General features: G+C 41.5%; 1 protein-coding gene across 1 annotated transcript in view; it reads left to right on the forward strand.

The window, feature by feature from the left end:
• Positions 1–18055, forward strand: part of AGBL1 (ATP/GTP binding protein like 1) — a 724399-nt gene that overhangs the window by 382738 nt on the left and 323606 nt on the right. Inside the window, exon 20 of the mRNA XM_035728075.1 lies at positions 14157–14288. Within this exon, the coding sequence (XP_035583968.1) occupies positions 14157–14288 (132 nt within the window). The remainder of the gene's footprint in view (positions 1–14156; positions 14289–18055) is intronic.

Consider the following 18055-nt stretch of genomic DNA (forward strand, 5'->3'; position numbering starts at 1 on the left):
TAACAGCCCAAGACCTCCACCATAGATCACATTGTCAGCATCAACCATCTGGCATGACCCAAGGCCCCAGGTAAAGAAAGACAGTCTTATCTAATAGACTCTTTCAAGAGTGTTCAAGTGATCTCCCAGGAGCCAATCAAGAGCCAGAACTTTCTTTGAAATGTACCGGGTTTGAGTCAATACTTTACTGCAAAGAGAACAAAGAATGTCCTTTTTCCTTAAGAATCCTTATTCTACACTGGTCAAGTGTGCAATATTTTCGTGCTAATCCCCACTACCCTCATCTAAGAAGATGCTTTAATCTATGCTGTCTACCCCCTAGAAGCAAGTTCATGGCCTATATAGCAGAGCACCAATCTCACGGTCAAAGCCTGGAAAGAATGTGTTCTCTGAGAAAAGAAACCTTAGCCTCTGTGAGAAGAGAGACAGGGAAAGAGGTCCTCACCTGATACACATTTAAATATACACACATTCAACCCATAACAAACAGGATTCCTCTCTACTCTGACAACCTCTAATTGAAGAGCAGAACATTTATTTTAAAGCATGACAGGTGAATGCCTTGTTTAAAAAATATAAATAAACATTAATTAACTGTAAACATGACAGCTACAGACTTGTTTCCTGCTGGGAGCATCTGAGAGGTGGGTGAGAAACAGCTGAGTCCTAAATGCTATTCACAGTGTTACAAAACTCTCTAATGGGCTCAACATCACCTTTTAGTTCCCTGTGAGGCTGTATTTAACCAGCCGCCTGCTGACAGCAGAAGCAGTGCCACTCATTCTGAACCCAGGACGCCGAAGCTTTCCATGCTACGTGGTTACAGATGAACTGTGACTCTGTCCAGCCTCTAGCTCTTAGGAAAATATTTACTGAAGTATCAGGAAGCTACTTTCTGGTGGCTAGGAGATATAACCTGTTCTAGATGGTAGTCAGGCATTTGCGTATTGGTGAGTAGAATAATAGGAACTTCCAGAACCAATGAGAATGTGATAGTGAGAGAAATCAGTATCCTGATACTGCTGGGGGTTGCTAAAGACCAGACAGATCACTGAGTTTGTAGGCAATATGGCAATATTTACATACTGTTTCATCCATCCAGCCATTCCCCTACTCATCCACTTGTCCATCCACCCATCCAACTATCAATACACCCATTCACCCACCCATCCACCCATCCAGCCATTCATCCACCCATCCAACTGGGCAGTCATCCATGTGTCCATTCTTCTACACCAAGTGTGTATACTCACTGGAAAGGAAAAAGAGGGTCCTTTTTTTTGGGGGGGGGTTCTATAGTTTACTTAGAAAGTGGAGTCAGGTCTGCAAAGAAACAAGGAGTATAAGATGGTTAAAAACTGCAACAAAAGTTTGTATGAGTTTTTATAGGTACACAAATAAGGGGTTGAGTCATCTTCCCTCAAGGTTATGGAAAAACTGGAGAGGAGAGATGCCACTTGAGCTGCACTTGAAGGATTAATGAGAGTTTTGTTTGGTTTTTATTACAGTAACCTAGAGAAAAATAATATTCTTTCCTCAGAGGGTCTACAGGCCTGCCTGTAATCTCTTAGATCTTCTGCCTTGTGAAACTGGTATTCGGGCAAGTTTTCTGTAGTTGGGGTGATTGCAAGGGGCAGAGGAAGGGAAGCTTCTTATTAACTGCTGTCATTGACTCATTTGATATGACACTGACATTACAGTCTCTTTCCCATTTTCTTGAACCCTGATTTTCTATCACTAATTCATGAGAGGGTCAGGAAATCTGTTCCAGATGTTGGATACAAAACCCAGAAATATAGTCAATATTGGTATACTCCTACATTGGAATACTATTCAGCAAAAAACAAGCAGTAGAAAACCCAGCTGTAATGAACTACTGATATATGCAATAACAGATGAACTTCAGAAGCATGTTGAGTGACCTAGGCTAGACACTAGAGAGTACAAACTCTATGTTTCAACTTATGTAAAGTTCAAGATCAAGGAATCAGAATGGTGGTTGCCTCTAGAAAGGGATTCAATAATAGGGGCCAGGAGGGAACTTTTGACGTCAGTAGAAATGTTCTATATCTCGATTTAAAGAGTCACTTACACTCAAACTCATTGACTAAAAACTCATTCGAGGTCTGTACATGTCACTATAGGTACATATTTACCTAAATACAGGAAATTAAAGATAAATCAAAGCATGGTCACAGGGCTTTGAAATACAACTAGGAGACAAAGGGACCTGCCCAAAATGAGATGGACCAGCATATGGGCATGCAATTCAAGCCAAGGCAGAGGGCAGAGTAGAAAGGCTATTGAAGAAAGATCTATTTATGAGTCAGAAAGGTCGAGCCAGAGAAAAGGCATGTAACCAGAGAACAGACAGGCTCCACCATTATCAGCTAGTAGGAGGCAATTAATCTGTTCCTTTTGGGGGAGCTCCCCGCAAGGGCCAGGAGGTGTGGGCATGGCTAAGGGGAGTGGAGGAAGGCTCTCAGGCTCCTGCAGGCTCCCAGGAAGCTAGGCCAACAGGCTCTTCTAGGCTGCTGTGTTGTAGCTGGCCTGGCCCCAGTGCCCCTGCGAAGAATCTGGGCTTTGGAATTAGGAGAGGTATCGATTCTTATCCCCTTGGCTCTCGCTATAGGAGTGCGTGCTGGTAAAGGATTTCAGTGGTCTTTGAAGAGCTCATTGATTTCCATTTACAACTGATACAAACTAGGCCGCCTTCTGCCAAGGGACAGGGTGGGCATATTTTGGTTTTATCTTTCTCTGGGGCCCGGTGGAACAGAATTTTTAGCTACTTAAATGATTTTCCTGGTCTTATTTCTGTCCCTCCGGCATATGTTTTTAGTTAATCAGCTTCTTTTAAGAGACACAAAAGGAGAGAGCAGAAAGGGATGGCATGTCTCTTCCTAAAACCTTGTCCCCAAGGCCTCAAGATACATTGTACATGCTATTTATCTCCACTTTATGCCTCAGAAGTGGCAGAAGGACAAGTGTTATTTTTGCTCATTTTCATTGATTCATGCTAAGGTATTGCATCTAGAATTCTCCTTTTACCATGTGTAAGGATATGGCAAGTAAAAAAAAAAAATCCTGCTTCCATAGTTGGGGTGTGGGGACAGAATGTTCTTGGAGGTCCTGGGTGAAAAAAATTTAAATTTGATTCCATATTCTTTTATTTAAAATTGTTCCTACTCTATCAGAATACAGATTAAACAGTGCTTCTCTAAATACCAGAAACCATGTTTTATAGGTATTTTTATAGACACAAGTACTCCACACTTAAGTGAATTGCTAAAGTTTCTTGAATAAATTTATGTTGAAAAGCAGAGAATTTTTCCTTTTTCTCCCTTGCTAGTATCTCTAATGTATCTTTTGTATCACAGGGGTAGAAATCTGGGGTTTTCTACACGCCACAGGGAGGGCCAGTCAGATTTTTCCAAGAAGTTTGAGCCAATTCCTTATTTTTCTTTCTTTCTTTCTTTCTTTCTTTCTTTCTTTCTTTCTTTCTTTCTTTCTTTCTTTCTTTCTTTTTTTTCTTTCTTTCTTTTTTTTTTTTTTGTGAGGCAGAACAAAGGTAGGAGGTGGAGTGGAGGGGAAAGTAGGAGGGTAGTTGTCTAAATCAGTGTGATGGTGCCTCTGCCCAGAGCTGGTGGAATGGGAACGAGGCAAGAAATGTGTGGAGGCAGGACCAGGGCTAATTTTGCCATAAGACTGTTGTCTATGAGGGAGGGCCACAGGTAAAAACAGGCGTCAGATGAAGACACAGGGGACTGTGCTTCATCTGTTCAATACATATGTTCGAGGAGGACCGGTTGGTGAGTGGAACAAGGCAGCACTGATCATAGCCAATGGCATTGGACATAGACCTCAAAGTTCTAGTCCCAGAAAGTGGGGGTTGCCAACCGTAAAGCACAGTCCCACCTCCAGGGCCAAGACAACCGACAGTCCATGAAGATAGTGATGCAAATCAGGAAACTGAGGCAAGCCTTCTTACATGGAGTAGGTAAGCATGGTGGTGGGTCAGCATTTACACCCCACCCTCTGGGTTTATCTAGACAACCTAGACATCTGCCATGGGTCAAAAAGATTAGTCTAGGCTCCAGCTTTTGGGGAAGATGGGGTCCCCAGTAACCCATCTACCCTGATTAGGAGTGGTGCACAAAATGAGTAGATTAATGCTTCTACCTTGAGAGCCTCGGTACCTGTAACTGAGTGAGACAGACGGCTGGGGCCTCACCCAGGCTGACAGATCACTGGGACTGTGTCCAAACGTGGCACTTAGGCTGGTGCTTCTCTCCCCCCAACCTCTATAAGTGGGGAAAAGGAACAGTTTTAACTCCCGAGGAACCTGCCAAGAACTCACTGCACGAATGCCGTCTCAGGGTATTCAGCTCATTGCTCACAGAGGGCCAGCCAGCCACAGACGGGAGTAAAAATTAGCCAAGGTGAGAACTCAGGGTAAGCCTGGTAGCTCCATCTGAATTCTGCTAATTGACAGTCTTGTTATACTGTTCTTCATCACTGGCACATCCAGTGATTTAAAATATTTTATTGTGGAAAACCTCTGGAGGCAGGCTGATCAGAGTCTGAGGTAAAACATTGCTTTTTAATCGGTGGCCATGGGCAAGTGTTTAACCTCCTTTAACTTAGCAGAAGTAGAACCTCATCTAAAAATTTGGATGACATCCTCCTTGCAGGGTTTGATACTGAGTGTAGATGTGTGTAAAATCTTAGCAGTGTGACTGGCACTTATCAGGCAGTCTAGTAAATAAAACAATACTAAACTATCGTTATTTACCAGAAGAGTGCTATGTCCAAAACAGAGCTATGTATTAGACTGTGCATTTTGTGTTAATTTTCATGGGCACGTTCAGTGTAATTAAACTATCTTGGAAAGAAGGACATTATGATATATAACACTGGGATGTCAGAAAACCTCCTCTAGCATTTTATAACATGTAAGAAAGGGTCCCACTCTGGGCAGTCTCATCACTGGTTAGCTATTGAAGCTGCTGCTGAGTTTAATGTGAAATAATTGCCCTACGCTAGCCATTGGAGGGGGCCCAACTGATTTGTAAGTAAAGGCTGCTTTTTCTAAGACCATGTTGGAACTTTAGCCCATAATAGCCCAATTTTAGTAAAAGTGTCTCCCTTTAGGAAAGGGAATGGAACGTAAAATCTCCTCTCAGGTAGTTGTAGGAATAAATTCTGCCCAGGGCCCCTGTGGTTCACCTCAGCCATGACTCGATGTTGCTATCACTCAGATGAAATGCTAAGGAGAGAGCATGATTGTCAGTAAAAGGTCTGGAAAATTTGGTCTTGCAGACAAGGCTCTTGGAGGACAACTGAATATGCTACCAGTATCATTTCCCTCATAGAGATGTTTGTTCTACTCAGGAGCTTGGGCTGAATGCTGCCTGCAAAATATTGTGTGCAAGTTGGAATCTCCAGGGCTTTAGTGAGCCTTGCTTGGTTTAATTGGAAGCATTGCTGTTCTGGGTTTCCATCACATACCCCCGAATGGGCCTTCTCATGGTTCAGCCTCACCTTCATTTTCCTGTGGCAGTGGCATAAATAATGCAGAGGTCTCACTGCTGGGAAGCAGGAACAAGACCCAGATGGCAGGAATAGAAAACACAGTAGCTTAAAGCTGACAGAGCAGAGCAGTAAACACAATCAGGAATACGTGAGCTGTGGGGAGCAAGGGAATGGCTCGGGGGGTTGCGTTTGAGATGGGGGTTAACCTCTTGCATAAAGGGCCCGATTAGCTTATGGAGGAACAGGAATGGGACCAAGGAATGGAGGCGAAAGGTGGGGAAGGCATGTGAGGAGCATAGTAATGTGGCCCTGAACGATCTCTTTGTTGAGCAAGAAATGGTGGAACTCACGTTTGCATGAATTAAATTAGCCTTGCAATTTAGCTCAGGCAAGAATTCATTGGCAAAGGTACTAGGGAGATGCAGGAGAGCCTGATTTCAAAATCGTAATCCAATCGACACCATATACTTTGCTGATGGAGAAAGCGAGACACAGGGGAGTCAGTTTAGCCCAGAGCCAGCAAGTTCAAAACTAACCACTCCAGCTCAAACAAAACACAACTTAATGAAATGAAACCTCCAAATCTTCATCTCTCCCTATATTCCTTGCCTTTGGGGAAAAGCACAAACATATTGCCTGTTCACTTAATCCGGAAATCTAAGGAGTATTCTTAACCTCTTTTCCTCACTTGGCCCCTAGATCCATTTCGTCTCCTCCTGTAGATTTTACTTCCTTCTGCTCTCACCCAACGTCCTTTCTCTCCATACTTAAGCTTCCTTAAGCTCCATACTTTCGCTGCATTAGCTAGGTCCTTGTCATCCCTTGGGGCCTGGTGTTCTTCCCTCCAGTCCACTCTTTGCCCTCCTGTCCCGATGACCTGACCATGCTGCTCCTCCTTATGCAAACACTTTAATGGCTCCTTTACCACCTTCAAGGTAAATGTCCAAACATCCCAGAGTGGTGTGCAAGGGTATCACTGATCTGCCTGGTGCCCACTTGCAGACCCTAAGGTCCATTCTCCTTTCCTTTCACTCTGCAGTCTTATCCTGAATGCTTGCAGTTCCTCAGATCCATGGTGCTTTCTTCCTCATTCCATTGGCTTGGATAGCTCTCACTCAGTAGGACTCAACTTAGGAACCGCCCACCTCGAGAATCCTAGGACTGCTCTCTCGCACATCCTCAAGGGTACCATTCATTTGGAACGCCGTGTGAATGATGCCCCTGGACTCGTGCACGTACCCCCTTATTTGCATTACCAGAGACCCTGTACTTACCTCGACTTCCATCCTCCTCTCACTGCAGTATGATTTCCTGTTTACTCATGGGATCATCCCAACAAAACAGCTTCTGGAGGAGGCAGTACAGAAAATTAAAAAGTGTTTTCAAACATGGATTCTGGGTTAGAACATTCTGGGGTTCAAATATTTACTCACATACTTAATAGCAATGAAAACTCGGGTGTGCCTGGACAAGACAAGTTACTTATTTGATCTGAAATTCAGTTTTCTCCGCTGCAAAATGGGGATAATAGTACCACCTGCTTCATCATGAGATAATCTGTATTAACTTTTTAGCCCGTTATCTGAAGCATTATAAGTCTTTAATAAAGTAACTGTTGTTTTATTAAGGGCAGTGCCGTATTATATTAAAATTTTAGTTTCTCCTGCCACAAAGAGGGCATCCAGTAAGTATTTGCTGAATCAGTCGATGAGTAAGCAAGATAGGACCATAGGTTAGCCTGTGGATATTAGAGTGCCATCACTGGGCACACTTCCTACCCACCTGGCACAGAATTTTACTGAAAGGCAGCGTAAACGTTACATCTTCCCATAGGAAAGAAAAAGCTCCCTGAACAGAAATAACTTGATAATTTGTCTTGTAATTGCGCCCTATAATTTAGAGGAATACATGTTTCTTATAATTAACAAGCATTTATTTTTAGGGATGTCATTTGAGCAAAAAGCAGGACAATGTCGGCACCTCCTCTGTTTTGAATCTCCAGAGGCCACTGGAAGTCCCAGGGCTAAGCAGTGCTCATTCCCACAGGTGAATAGGTCTATGCTCTATCATTTACCTCAGCTTCCAGAGTCTGTAAGGATCAGAAAAAAAGAAAACTCTTTTCTTCAGTTGAATTCAGCATTTAAGGAGTGCCTGTCACCACGAAGGCAAAGCTTCTGGCTTTATTGAGAAATCTGTTGCTAAGACACAGCTTTAATTTGTTTGCACACTTTTCATAAGAATGGTGGGTGTTTAATTCACAGACACTGAGGTGTAAGAGATAAAGGTTGGTGGCGAATTCATGATGGTAGAGGATTAAACCTCCAACAGTTCTATTGGTTCCTTTAGGCTAGAGACTTCCAAAGCTCAGGCTTAGGTCCGAGATATCAGCATCACCAAGGACTTGCTAGAAATGCAAATTCCCGGGGCCTAGCCCTGACTTCCTTGAATCTCAGAATTGCTGGGGAGGGTTTACAATCTGTACTTTGGCAAGTCTTCCAGGCTATTCTAACACTCAATCACATATGAGATCCACTGCTCTAAACTCTTGACAGGAACAGAGTGGTTTTCAACCCTGGCTGCACATTAGAATCACCTGGAAAACTTAAAAAAATCCTTCAGCTCTGGTGTCACTGCAGACCAATTAAATAAAAATCTCTGGAGGTGGGCTCCAGGCATTGGTATTTTTATAACCTCCTCAGGAGATTTTAGTGCAAACCTCCATTTTAGGATGGAGAAACACTGGCCAAGGGGATATATTTGTTGGAAATACCAGAGTCTTGCTTAAAGAATGCAGGCTGGTGCAGCCACTCTGAAAAACAGTCTGGAAGTTCCTCAAACAGTTGAAAATAGAGCTATCCTATGACCCAGCAATTGCACTACTGGGTATTTACCCCAAAGATACAAATGTAGTGATCTGAAGGGGTATGTGCACCCTTATGTTTATAGCAGCAATGTCCACAATAGCCAATCTGTGGAAAGAGCCTAGATGTCCATCAACAGATGAATAAGATAAAGAAGATGTGCTATATATATATATATATATATATATATATATATATATACACACAATGGAATATTATGCAGCCATCAAAAAATGAAATCTTGCCATTTGCAATGACGTGGATGCAACTAGAGGGTACTATGCTAAGCAAAATAAGTCAGTCAGAGAAAGACAAGTATCATATGATCTCACTGATAGGAGGAATTTGATAAACGGGACAGAGGATCATAGGGGAAAGGAGGGAAAAATGAAACAAGACGAAACCAGAGAGGGAGACAAACCATAAGAGACTCTTAACCTCAGGAAACAAACTGAGGGTTGCTGGAGTGGAGGGGGATGGGAGGGATGGGGTGGCTGGGTGATGGACAATGGGGAAAGTAAGTACTATGGTGAGCCCTGTGAATTGTGTTAGACTGATTAATGACAGACCTGTACCCCTGAAACAATACATTATATGTTAATTAAAAAAATATTAAAAAAAGTTGTAGGGGGAAAAAAAAAAAAGTAACCCAAGTAGTAAGATGGAGAGTTTTGAAGAAAAGAAGTCCTATAATCTTATAGGAATGGAAAGCACCAGAAGCCCAACCATTCTTCTTCCCATCTCTCATGTTTCTCTTTCTACCCCCACATTTTCTGTTTTCTGCTTTTCTCTGTGCATTTTCTTGATGACCCCACTCTTTAGGGAACAACTTACTGTGCTTATTCATTGTTTCTGTGCTTTCGTTCTGTGTCTTGTGTGGGGTTTGACTTGTCATTGGACCGACTCTCTCCTCCCAAATCTGCTTATCATTTTGGCTCTGGTACCCACAGCTCAGTGATATCTAGAAGCTTGGGGAGATTTATTTTCTCATAAGACTTCAACCTGAGAAAAGAATACAGGATTCCACATAAAAAAAATAAAATTCTTTTCTTGTTTTATTGGAGAGAAAAAAAATACTTAAATACTTTTCTGCTAACAAGGAATTTACAGTGTAATTAAAAGTCATCGCCGTCCCCCCGCCCCCAGCCCAATGTAGTAGTAGCTGTGTATTATTGACAATTAGGAGAAAGAGAGGGAGGACAGGAAGGTGAACACACAGAATAATGTCAAGTCCATTAGTCCTTAAAACCCTCATCTCATACATACTTGGTCTGTCCAAAACCCTGCCTTCTGGCTCCCAATCAAGTCAGCCCTCCTTGTCCTGCAACCAGCTTGTTTCCAGAAAATCAGTCCTGACGCCACTGATTCTTCCCTACTGCCATGGCCCACCAACAGAGCAACGTGGTTTCTCAGTGCTGAGCTGTCATCAGAGAGTTAGTCTTCCTCTTCTCCTATCATGGCTGGGCAGATCCTTAACTCACTGGTCCCTTTGGTTCTCTTTGACATGTGTGTTTGTTTATGGCTTCATTCATGCAGCCCGAGTGTCCTGGGCTGCCTTCCTGCTGTCAGCAGCTTCCTATCCACTCAGGGAACGTCAGGACTTTATCACATACCAAAAAATCATCATCTAGTCTAACTTCTCAACCAACAGCATCATTGATAGCCATTCATCTGGCTTCTGCTCAAACATTTCCAGACACTGGCGGTTTTTAAAAGGGTGACACAGCATATCAAGAGAGCTACTACTAGAGAGAGTTATTTATCGCCAGGAATAGATATTCAACAACTGTTGAATTTCATATAGAACTGCAGTCTATGTCCACATTATCCTTCCTTTTGCCTTCCTGTGCTTTCTGAGATGATAGCAAGTACAATTATTTATATTCCAACTGGGAGAATTTGGAAATTTGTGGCTCTCCTATCAAGACCCCTTGAGACGTTTTTACTTTTGGGATAAACATCTCCAGTATCTTCAGCTGTCCTTTGTTCACAAACATTCCCATTTCTCTTGGCTTTCTGTTTCCTCTTTATTGAGGTGTCCTGGCTTTTTCTAAAATGCCACACTCAGAAATGAGAAACACTATATTAGATATAAATTGGCCAGTATGAGGTACATTGGACGGATTGTTCTTCTAGTATATGGCCACTTTACTTCTCCAGAAGCAATTTATGATTAGATTAAGTTTTGACATCTGTGGCCTCTGATTCATTCTGAGCCAATCGCCATCTAAAACCTCTGGATGTCTCATTCAAAATCTACTTCTTAGCTCCCTGTGTCTACCCTTCACTTGGGCCACTGTTTGAATCTAATTGTAGGACATTATATTTATTCCAAGTTAAATATTTCTATTTTTGCTAATTCTGTTCTTTTTGCCACTTACAATTTCCACTCTTGTTTACTCTGCCATCACTTGTCCTCAATTCTGCATCATTATTAAATTTGACAAACACCTTCGGTTGCCTATTCTGTGTCCTTAACTTAATATGCAAAGGCTACATTTCTAGAGACTAAGGAGCCAATGTGAGGAAACACTTCTTTAAAATATTAGGATTTCTGTCTCTTTTGAAACACACAATGTGTAGGTATCGTCTGTTAATTTTAAGTACACAGATCATAACTGTGCAGCTTGATAAACTGTCACAAAATGCACACACCATGCAACCACCAACCAAATCAAGTAAAAGAACATGACCAGCAATCCAGAGACATCAGACAATAATACCCAGCTTCCCAAAGTAAACACTACCCTAATTTCTACCACCATATTAGTTTTGCCTGTTTCTGAACATCATATAAAAGAAATCCTTGATCATGATCCCAGGGGCCTGGGATCAAGCCTTGCATCGGGCTCCCTGCTCATCGGGGAGCCTGTTTCTCCCTCTGCTCCTACCGCCTGCTCCCTCTCCACGCCCCCTCTCAAATAAAGAAATAAAATCTTAAAAAAAAAAAAAAAGAAATCCTTTGATGTACCCTTTCGTGTCTAGCTTGCTTTTTTATTCTCTGTATTCAACAGTATTCTATCAAATGATTTTGCCACAATTAATCCATTATACTGTTTACAGTTTTAAGCTAGTAAAAATAGTGCTGCTGTGTACATTCTTTTTTTTTTTTAAAGATTTTATTTATTTATTTGACAGAGAGAGAGACAGCCAGAGAGGGAACACAAGCAGGGGGAGTGGGAGAGGGAGAAGCAGGCTTTCCGCGGAGCAGGGAGCCCAATGCGGGGCTCGATCCCAGAACCCTGGGTTCATGACCTGAGCCGAAGGCAGACGCTTAATGACTGAGCCACCCAGGAGCCCCTGCTGTGTACATTCTTGATATCTTCTGTTTCATTCCCCAGATTAGGGAAGTTCTCAGCATTCTTGTTATCTTCTGGTGCTCAGTGTATACATTTCTGTTGGGAGGTTTCTAGAATATGTGAATATTCAGCTTTAGAAGACATTCGCAAATTATTTTCCAAAGGAGTGTTATCAATTTATTGTCCACAAACTGGATTCAAGTGTTCTGTTTCTTCTGTACTGTGGTCACCACTTGGCATTGTCTGTCTTCATGATGTTATTAGCATCCTAATAACCCCTTAGATACAGTGGCATCTCATTGTGGTATGCAAATTATATTTTCTTGACATTAATGAGGTTGAGTACACTTTCATTTGCTTAATAGCCATTTGGACATTCTCTTTTGTGAAATGTCAATTGAAGATTTTTGCCCATTTAAAAAAAAAATGGGTTGTCGCTCTTTTCCTTGTTGATGTACAGAAATATATATATTTATTTGTTGGATTATATGTATTACAAATAGGTTTTTTTACTCTTTGGTTTGCCTTTACACATTCTTCATAGTGTCCTTGTAACATAGAAAATCAGAGGTTAGAATGTCAATATCTAGAAGTCAAGTCACATATAACCTATCAATGTACAAATAAAAATCTAAATTTAAAAATAGGATTTAAAATAGCAGAAAAGTAGACACCTGGGTGGCTCAGTCGGTTAACGGTCTGCCTTTGGCTCAGGTCATGATCTCAGGGTCTTGAGATTGAGCCCCGCATCAGGCTCCCTGCTACTCAGGAGGTCTGCTTCTCCCTCTCCCTCTGCCTGCCGCTCCCCCTGCTTGTGCTCTCTCTCTCTGAGAAATAAATAATTAAAATCTTTTTTAAAAATAGCAGAAAGCATTAATCTCATAAGACTAACTTTAAAGATGTGCAAGATACATTATTGAGAAAAATGAAAATTTGCCAATTCTCAGCAAATTTATCTACCTGGGTTCGATGCAATCTCAGTCAAAATCCACAGAGGGTGTTTTGTTTTGTTTTTTTTTTTTATTTTGTGGAAACTTACAAGCTGATCTCAAACCAGACTGGAAGTGCAAAGAGCCAAGAATCACTGAGGCAGTCTTGACAAAGAATGAGAAAACTGGACAAATTATGTAGCGATATCAAAACTTGTTTTGAAGTTACAGTATTTCATACACAGTATTATTGATAAAACAACACCTAAATAAATCAATGGAGGAAAACGGATATTCCAGAAAGGGACTCCCATATATAGTCCCTTGATTTATGACAAAGTTGATACTGTGGTGCAGTGGGAAAGAGATGGTCTTGGAAGACTTATGGTCCTATGTAAAAAAGGTAGAAAATAAAAATAAATGTACCTCCCTACTTCATAATGTGTTAAAAAATAAATTCCACACAGATGGTGAATCGTAATATGAGAGACAAAGTAATACAGTGGCCTGGGCATAACAACATAGGCTACTCTGTATGACCTTGGAGTTGGAATAAAATTTTTAGAGGACACAAACAAGAAATACACATAAATGAAAATACTTAAAAATTAGATACAGTCAGTGGCGCCAGGGTAGCTCAGTTGGTTAAGCATCTGACTTGATTCTGGCTCAGCCCATGATCTTAGGGTTGTGAGATTGAGCCCCACGTCAGTCTCTGTGCTCAGCACCAAGTCTGCTTGAGATTCTGTCTCTCCATCTCCCCTCTGATACTCGCTCTCTCTCACACTCTCTCTCTCTCAAATAAATAAATAAATCTTTTTAAAACATTAGATATAGTCCAAAGGCAGATGCTTAACTGACTGAGCTACCCAGGCATCCCGCTTTTCTGCTATTCCCTGCTGTTCAGGGAGTCTTCCTTGGGGAGAAGATGAGTAAATTTTACATGTGGAAAGAAGGGAAGTAAATATTTAGATTAAGAACACAGTTTATTGAAGCAGTTAGCTTTTGCTAGATACCAAACAACCCCAAAACTTAGTGGCTTACGCAAAAACTACACATTATTTCCAGTGATACTATGTGAGAATCATCCAGGTAAACTGGGTGGTTCTTTGGGTCTGAGCCAGATGGATTCATTCACAGATCTAGTGGTTGGCTTTACCAGTACAACTCTTACCAAGATCACCAATGATCCTCATGCTACTTGTTCTGCTAAGTAAACAGTATCTGTCTGAGAAAGTTGACACTTTAGACATTTAAGAAACCAATAGACCTGGGGTGCCTGGGTGGCTCAGTCAGTTAAGTGTCTGCCTTCGGCTCAGTTCATGATCCCAGGGTCTTGGGATTGAGCCCCGCATTGGGCTTCCTGTTCAGTGGGAGAGTCTGCTTCTCCCTCTCCCTCTGCCCCTCCTCTCTGCTCTCTGCCTGTGTTCTCTCTCTCTCTCTTTCTCTCTCAAACAAATAAATAAAATAAAAGCGAGAAGAAACCAATAGACCTGACCTGGCTTTTTTTCCCTCTCACTGTTTGGCCATTGTAGGTCTTCTGTGATTTCCATGGCCACTCTCAAAAGAAGAATGTATTCCTTTATGGCTGTAGCATCAAGGAGACCCTGTGGCAAGCAGAGTCCACTGTGGGCACATCGACTCTCTTGGAAGACATCGGCTACAGGGTAAGTCATTGGGGAGAATGACACAACACATTTTGTGTCCATATTCTTGCCTTTGAGACACACATACTCCACCCATTTTTTTCCCCTAAATAAGCATTTTCATTCTTTTAACTATAGGATTATAATACAAACAGGTTGGAGGCATGTGCAACCTCTCTACATTTTTGATGAATAATAGCTGTACTACCTGGTTGCTCTCTTTTGTTTTCTATATGATATGATATAGTGCAAAGGGCATAAGAATTGGAGACACGAAACCTCATTTTAATGCCTGGCTTTACAATTATTAAGTGTGCGCCTAGGAGTCATTAACATTACCTCTCTGAATCACCATTCATCGTCTATGAAATGAGGATAGTAAAAATACTGCTTCTGTTTCATGTTTATGAGAGCAACAAAATGATACTGAACGTGAAAGGATCTTAAATAACTATGAAGAGATGGAAAAATGTAAGGCATTAGACCCTGGCATCCCTCTGTGTGAGCATGCTCTAGAAAGCAGAGCAGTGATCCACTGGAGCTAATTCTGCTTTTTTCTGGGTTCCAGTGGTTAGAGCTCAGTGATTCCCCCACTGAACCAAAGAGGAAGTTAAGAAAGGGTAAAGAAGGAGGGACTTCTTCCTGTCAGGAGAAAGGGGATTGGAAAGAAGTAGATGAGGCAATGTTGTCCCAATGCAAAATAAAAACTGGCCTTTATTTCAAATGTATATAGAAAACAAAGAAAAATTATTGGCTTGGAAAAGCCTCTAGTTCTCCTGTGTCTTTCTCCTTTACTTTCACATAGAACACTTTCTGGTCACCAGATGTATGGGGGTTTCACCCCACCAAGCACTTCTGAGCCACCAGCTGGGTGTCCTACAATTTAACTGAGTTATCTACCTGGAGACAGCATCAGATCCCACAGCTTAAGGACTCAGTTCCACAAGACTGCTTCCTACTTCAGATGCCTGTCACAGGTAGTCGGTCCCAGGTTCCCCACAACTTCTGTCTTAGCTATCAGTTCGAGGGACCCCTGACCTCCCCCCACTGCCTTGGATTCAGTTATTTGCTAGAGTGGCTCACAGAGCTCAGGGAAGCACTTACTGACATTTACCGGCTTATTAAAGGGTATGATAAAGGATGCAGACGAACAGCCAGGTAAGAACTACATAGGGCAAGGACTGGGAGGGTCCCAAGTACAGGAGCTTCTGTCCCTGTGGAGTCGGGGGTGGGTATCATCCTCCTGGTATGTGGATGTGTTCACCAACTTGGAAGCTTTCTGGACCCCATACTGTTGGAATTTTATGGAGGCTTCTTCATATAGCTGTGATCAATTTTTAACTCTTTTCCGGCTCCTCTCCCCACTCTAGAGAAGTGGGGATAGCCTGATCCAGGAGCCCACCCAGAATCACCTCATTAGAACAAAAGATGTTACTCATGCTCTTATCACTTAGGAATTTACAAGGGTTTTAGGAACACCATGTCAGGGACTGGGGATGAAGGACAAATTTATATTTCTTACTATAAATCACAATATCACAATATCATGGTACCTACCTCTTCCAAATCCTTTATTATTCTGGATATATGAATTTACTATGTATACAACAGCTTCATTCCCTGGGTTAATGAGTACTAAAAGAGATAAATATCCACCAAACTACTATTTCTAGTACTACTAGTAATTAAATCTATTAATAGTATTAACACTGAATAAAATAATCAAAAAGGTATAATGAATGTAAGTGAATGTGTATACCCCAAAATACATAAGCAAAAATCGACAGAATTGAGGGAAGACATTTAAAAATTCAGTAATAATAGTTGGCTATTTTAATACTCTTCTCTCAGTAAGCAATAGAACAACAGAACAGAAAATTAGTAACTAGAGAATACCTGACCCGATTGATACATATGTAACAATTCTTAAAACAGAAAAATATACATTGTTTTTGAGTCCACATCAGAATTATCCTAGGTAGACCTTATACTAGACTATAAAACAAGTCTCAGTGTGTTTTAAAGGACTGAGATCATACAGGTATGTTCACTTACTGTGACATTATTAAATTATAAATCAACTTTTGTAAGATTCTGGGAGATGTTTGAATATTTGGAAATTAAACAACATACTCCAAAATAACTCCTGGGCCAAAGAAGAAATCAGAAGGAAATTAGAAAATGTCCTAAACTGAATAAAAATAAAAATACAGTATATTGAATGTATGGTATATAGTTAAAATAGTGCTTAGAGAAAAGTTGTAGTTTTGAATGCTTCTATAAGAGGTGGAAAGGTCTAGGGCACCTGGGTGGCTCAGATAGTTAAGTGTCTGCCTTTGGCTCAGGTCGTGATCTCCAGGTTCTGGGATCCAGTCCCACGTCAGGCTCCTGGCTCAGCGGGGAGTCTGCTTCTCCCTCAATAAAAAGGGACAAACTACCGTTATATGCAACAATGTAAACCTAAAAAGAAGTCATAGGCAAACGAAAAATGTATGGTTTAATTTACATGACATTTCCAAAAAAGGCAAAAATTATAGTTAAGAAGCAGATCAGAGGGGTGCCTGGGTGGCTCAGTTGTTAAGCGTCTGCCTTCGGCTTAGGTCATGATCCCAGGGTCCTGGGATCGAGCCCCGCATCGGGCTCCCTGCTCCGTGGGAAGCCTGCTTCTCCCTCTCCCACTCCCCCTGCTTGTGTTCCGTCTCTTGGCTGTCTCTCTCTGTCAAAGAAATAAATAAAATCTTAAAAAAAAAAAAAAAAAAGAAGCAGATCAGGGGTTGCCGAGGGCGGGATCAACTGGAAGTGAGCTTGAAAGACATGTTTGTATGGTGATGAAAGTGTTCGAAACTGGATTGTTGGTAATGGCTGCAAAACCGTATACATTTCCTAAAAGTCATCATACTGTTCACTTACCTCAATAAAGCTGATATACATATTTTTAAAAGTAAACATTTATTATCTACCGTGTGCCAAGCACTGTGTTTGGTATTTATGTAATGAAGCTGAGCAGAGCATGGACTTCTAAGAAATAAGAGTTGGGGAGAGAGGCAGATTATCAGAAACTTAGAAGGACAGAATAATAAACACAAGAATGGAAATACCAGGAGGTAACACAGAAAAGATTGATTAACTATTGGCGCAGAGCTGAGTAGATGATCCCAATGGACAAGGGTTTGAGGGGCAAATATGGATGAGCGGTGTTGGGACGTTCCCTGAAAAAAAAAAAAAACATATATCACGAATAATTTTTAATTAAGCTTGATTTCAAGAGAAATCTGAAGAAATAGAATGACATGAATCCTGTGATAATTACAACTTGAGCCTTAAAGAATTTTAACCGCTAGTTGTGGATCACAGTGAATTGAGGAGAGGTGGCTTGAAATCAGTTCTTCGGCACCTCTGCCTGGGAAGCCTCTCTTGTTAGTGACTTTTCCCGACATTGATCTTCTTCATAAATTTCCATTTGTAAGCAGTTGCAAAGATAACACCTGTGGGTGGTACTTATACGGCCGAGCATGTGCCAGGCACTGTTCATAGCACCCCGTGTGCATTTAATTTTTTTAATCTTCCCAACTACTGCATATTCTCGAATAGTGCGCAGCCGTAGGATACGCTTAACCAATGTTTGTGGAGTGAACAGGTACTTTGAATAGCATCCCGTTTCACACATGAGGGAGGGGAGATGCAGAGATGAGCTAAAATGTCTAAAGGTCCCACAGGTAGCAAGAGCTGGGATAGGGACCCAGGTGACTGAGCACCAGAGTTCACCAATTCTGACCCCAGTGGTCTTC

Source organism: Zalophus californianus, chromosome 6 (genome assembly GCF_009762305.2).
Source record: "Zalophus californianus isolate mZalCal1 chromosome 6, mZalCal1.pri.v2, whole genome shotgun sequence".
Lineage (NCBI taxonomy): Eukaryota > Metazoa > Chordata > Mammalia > Carnivora > Otariidae > Zalophus > Zalophus californianus.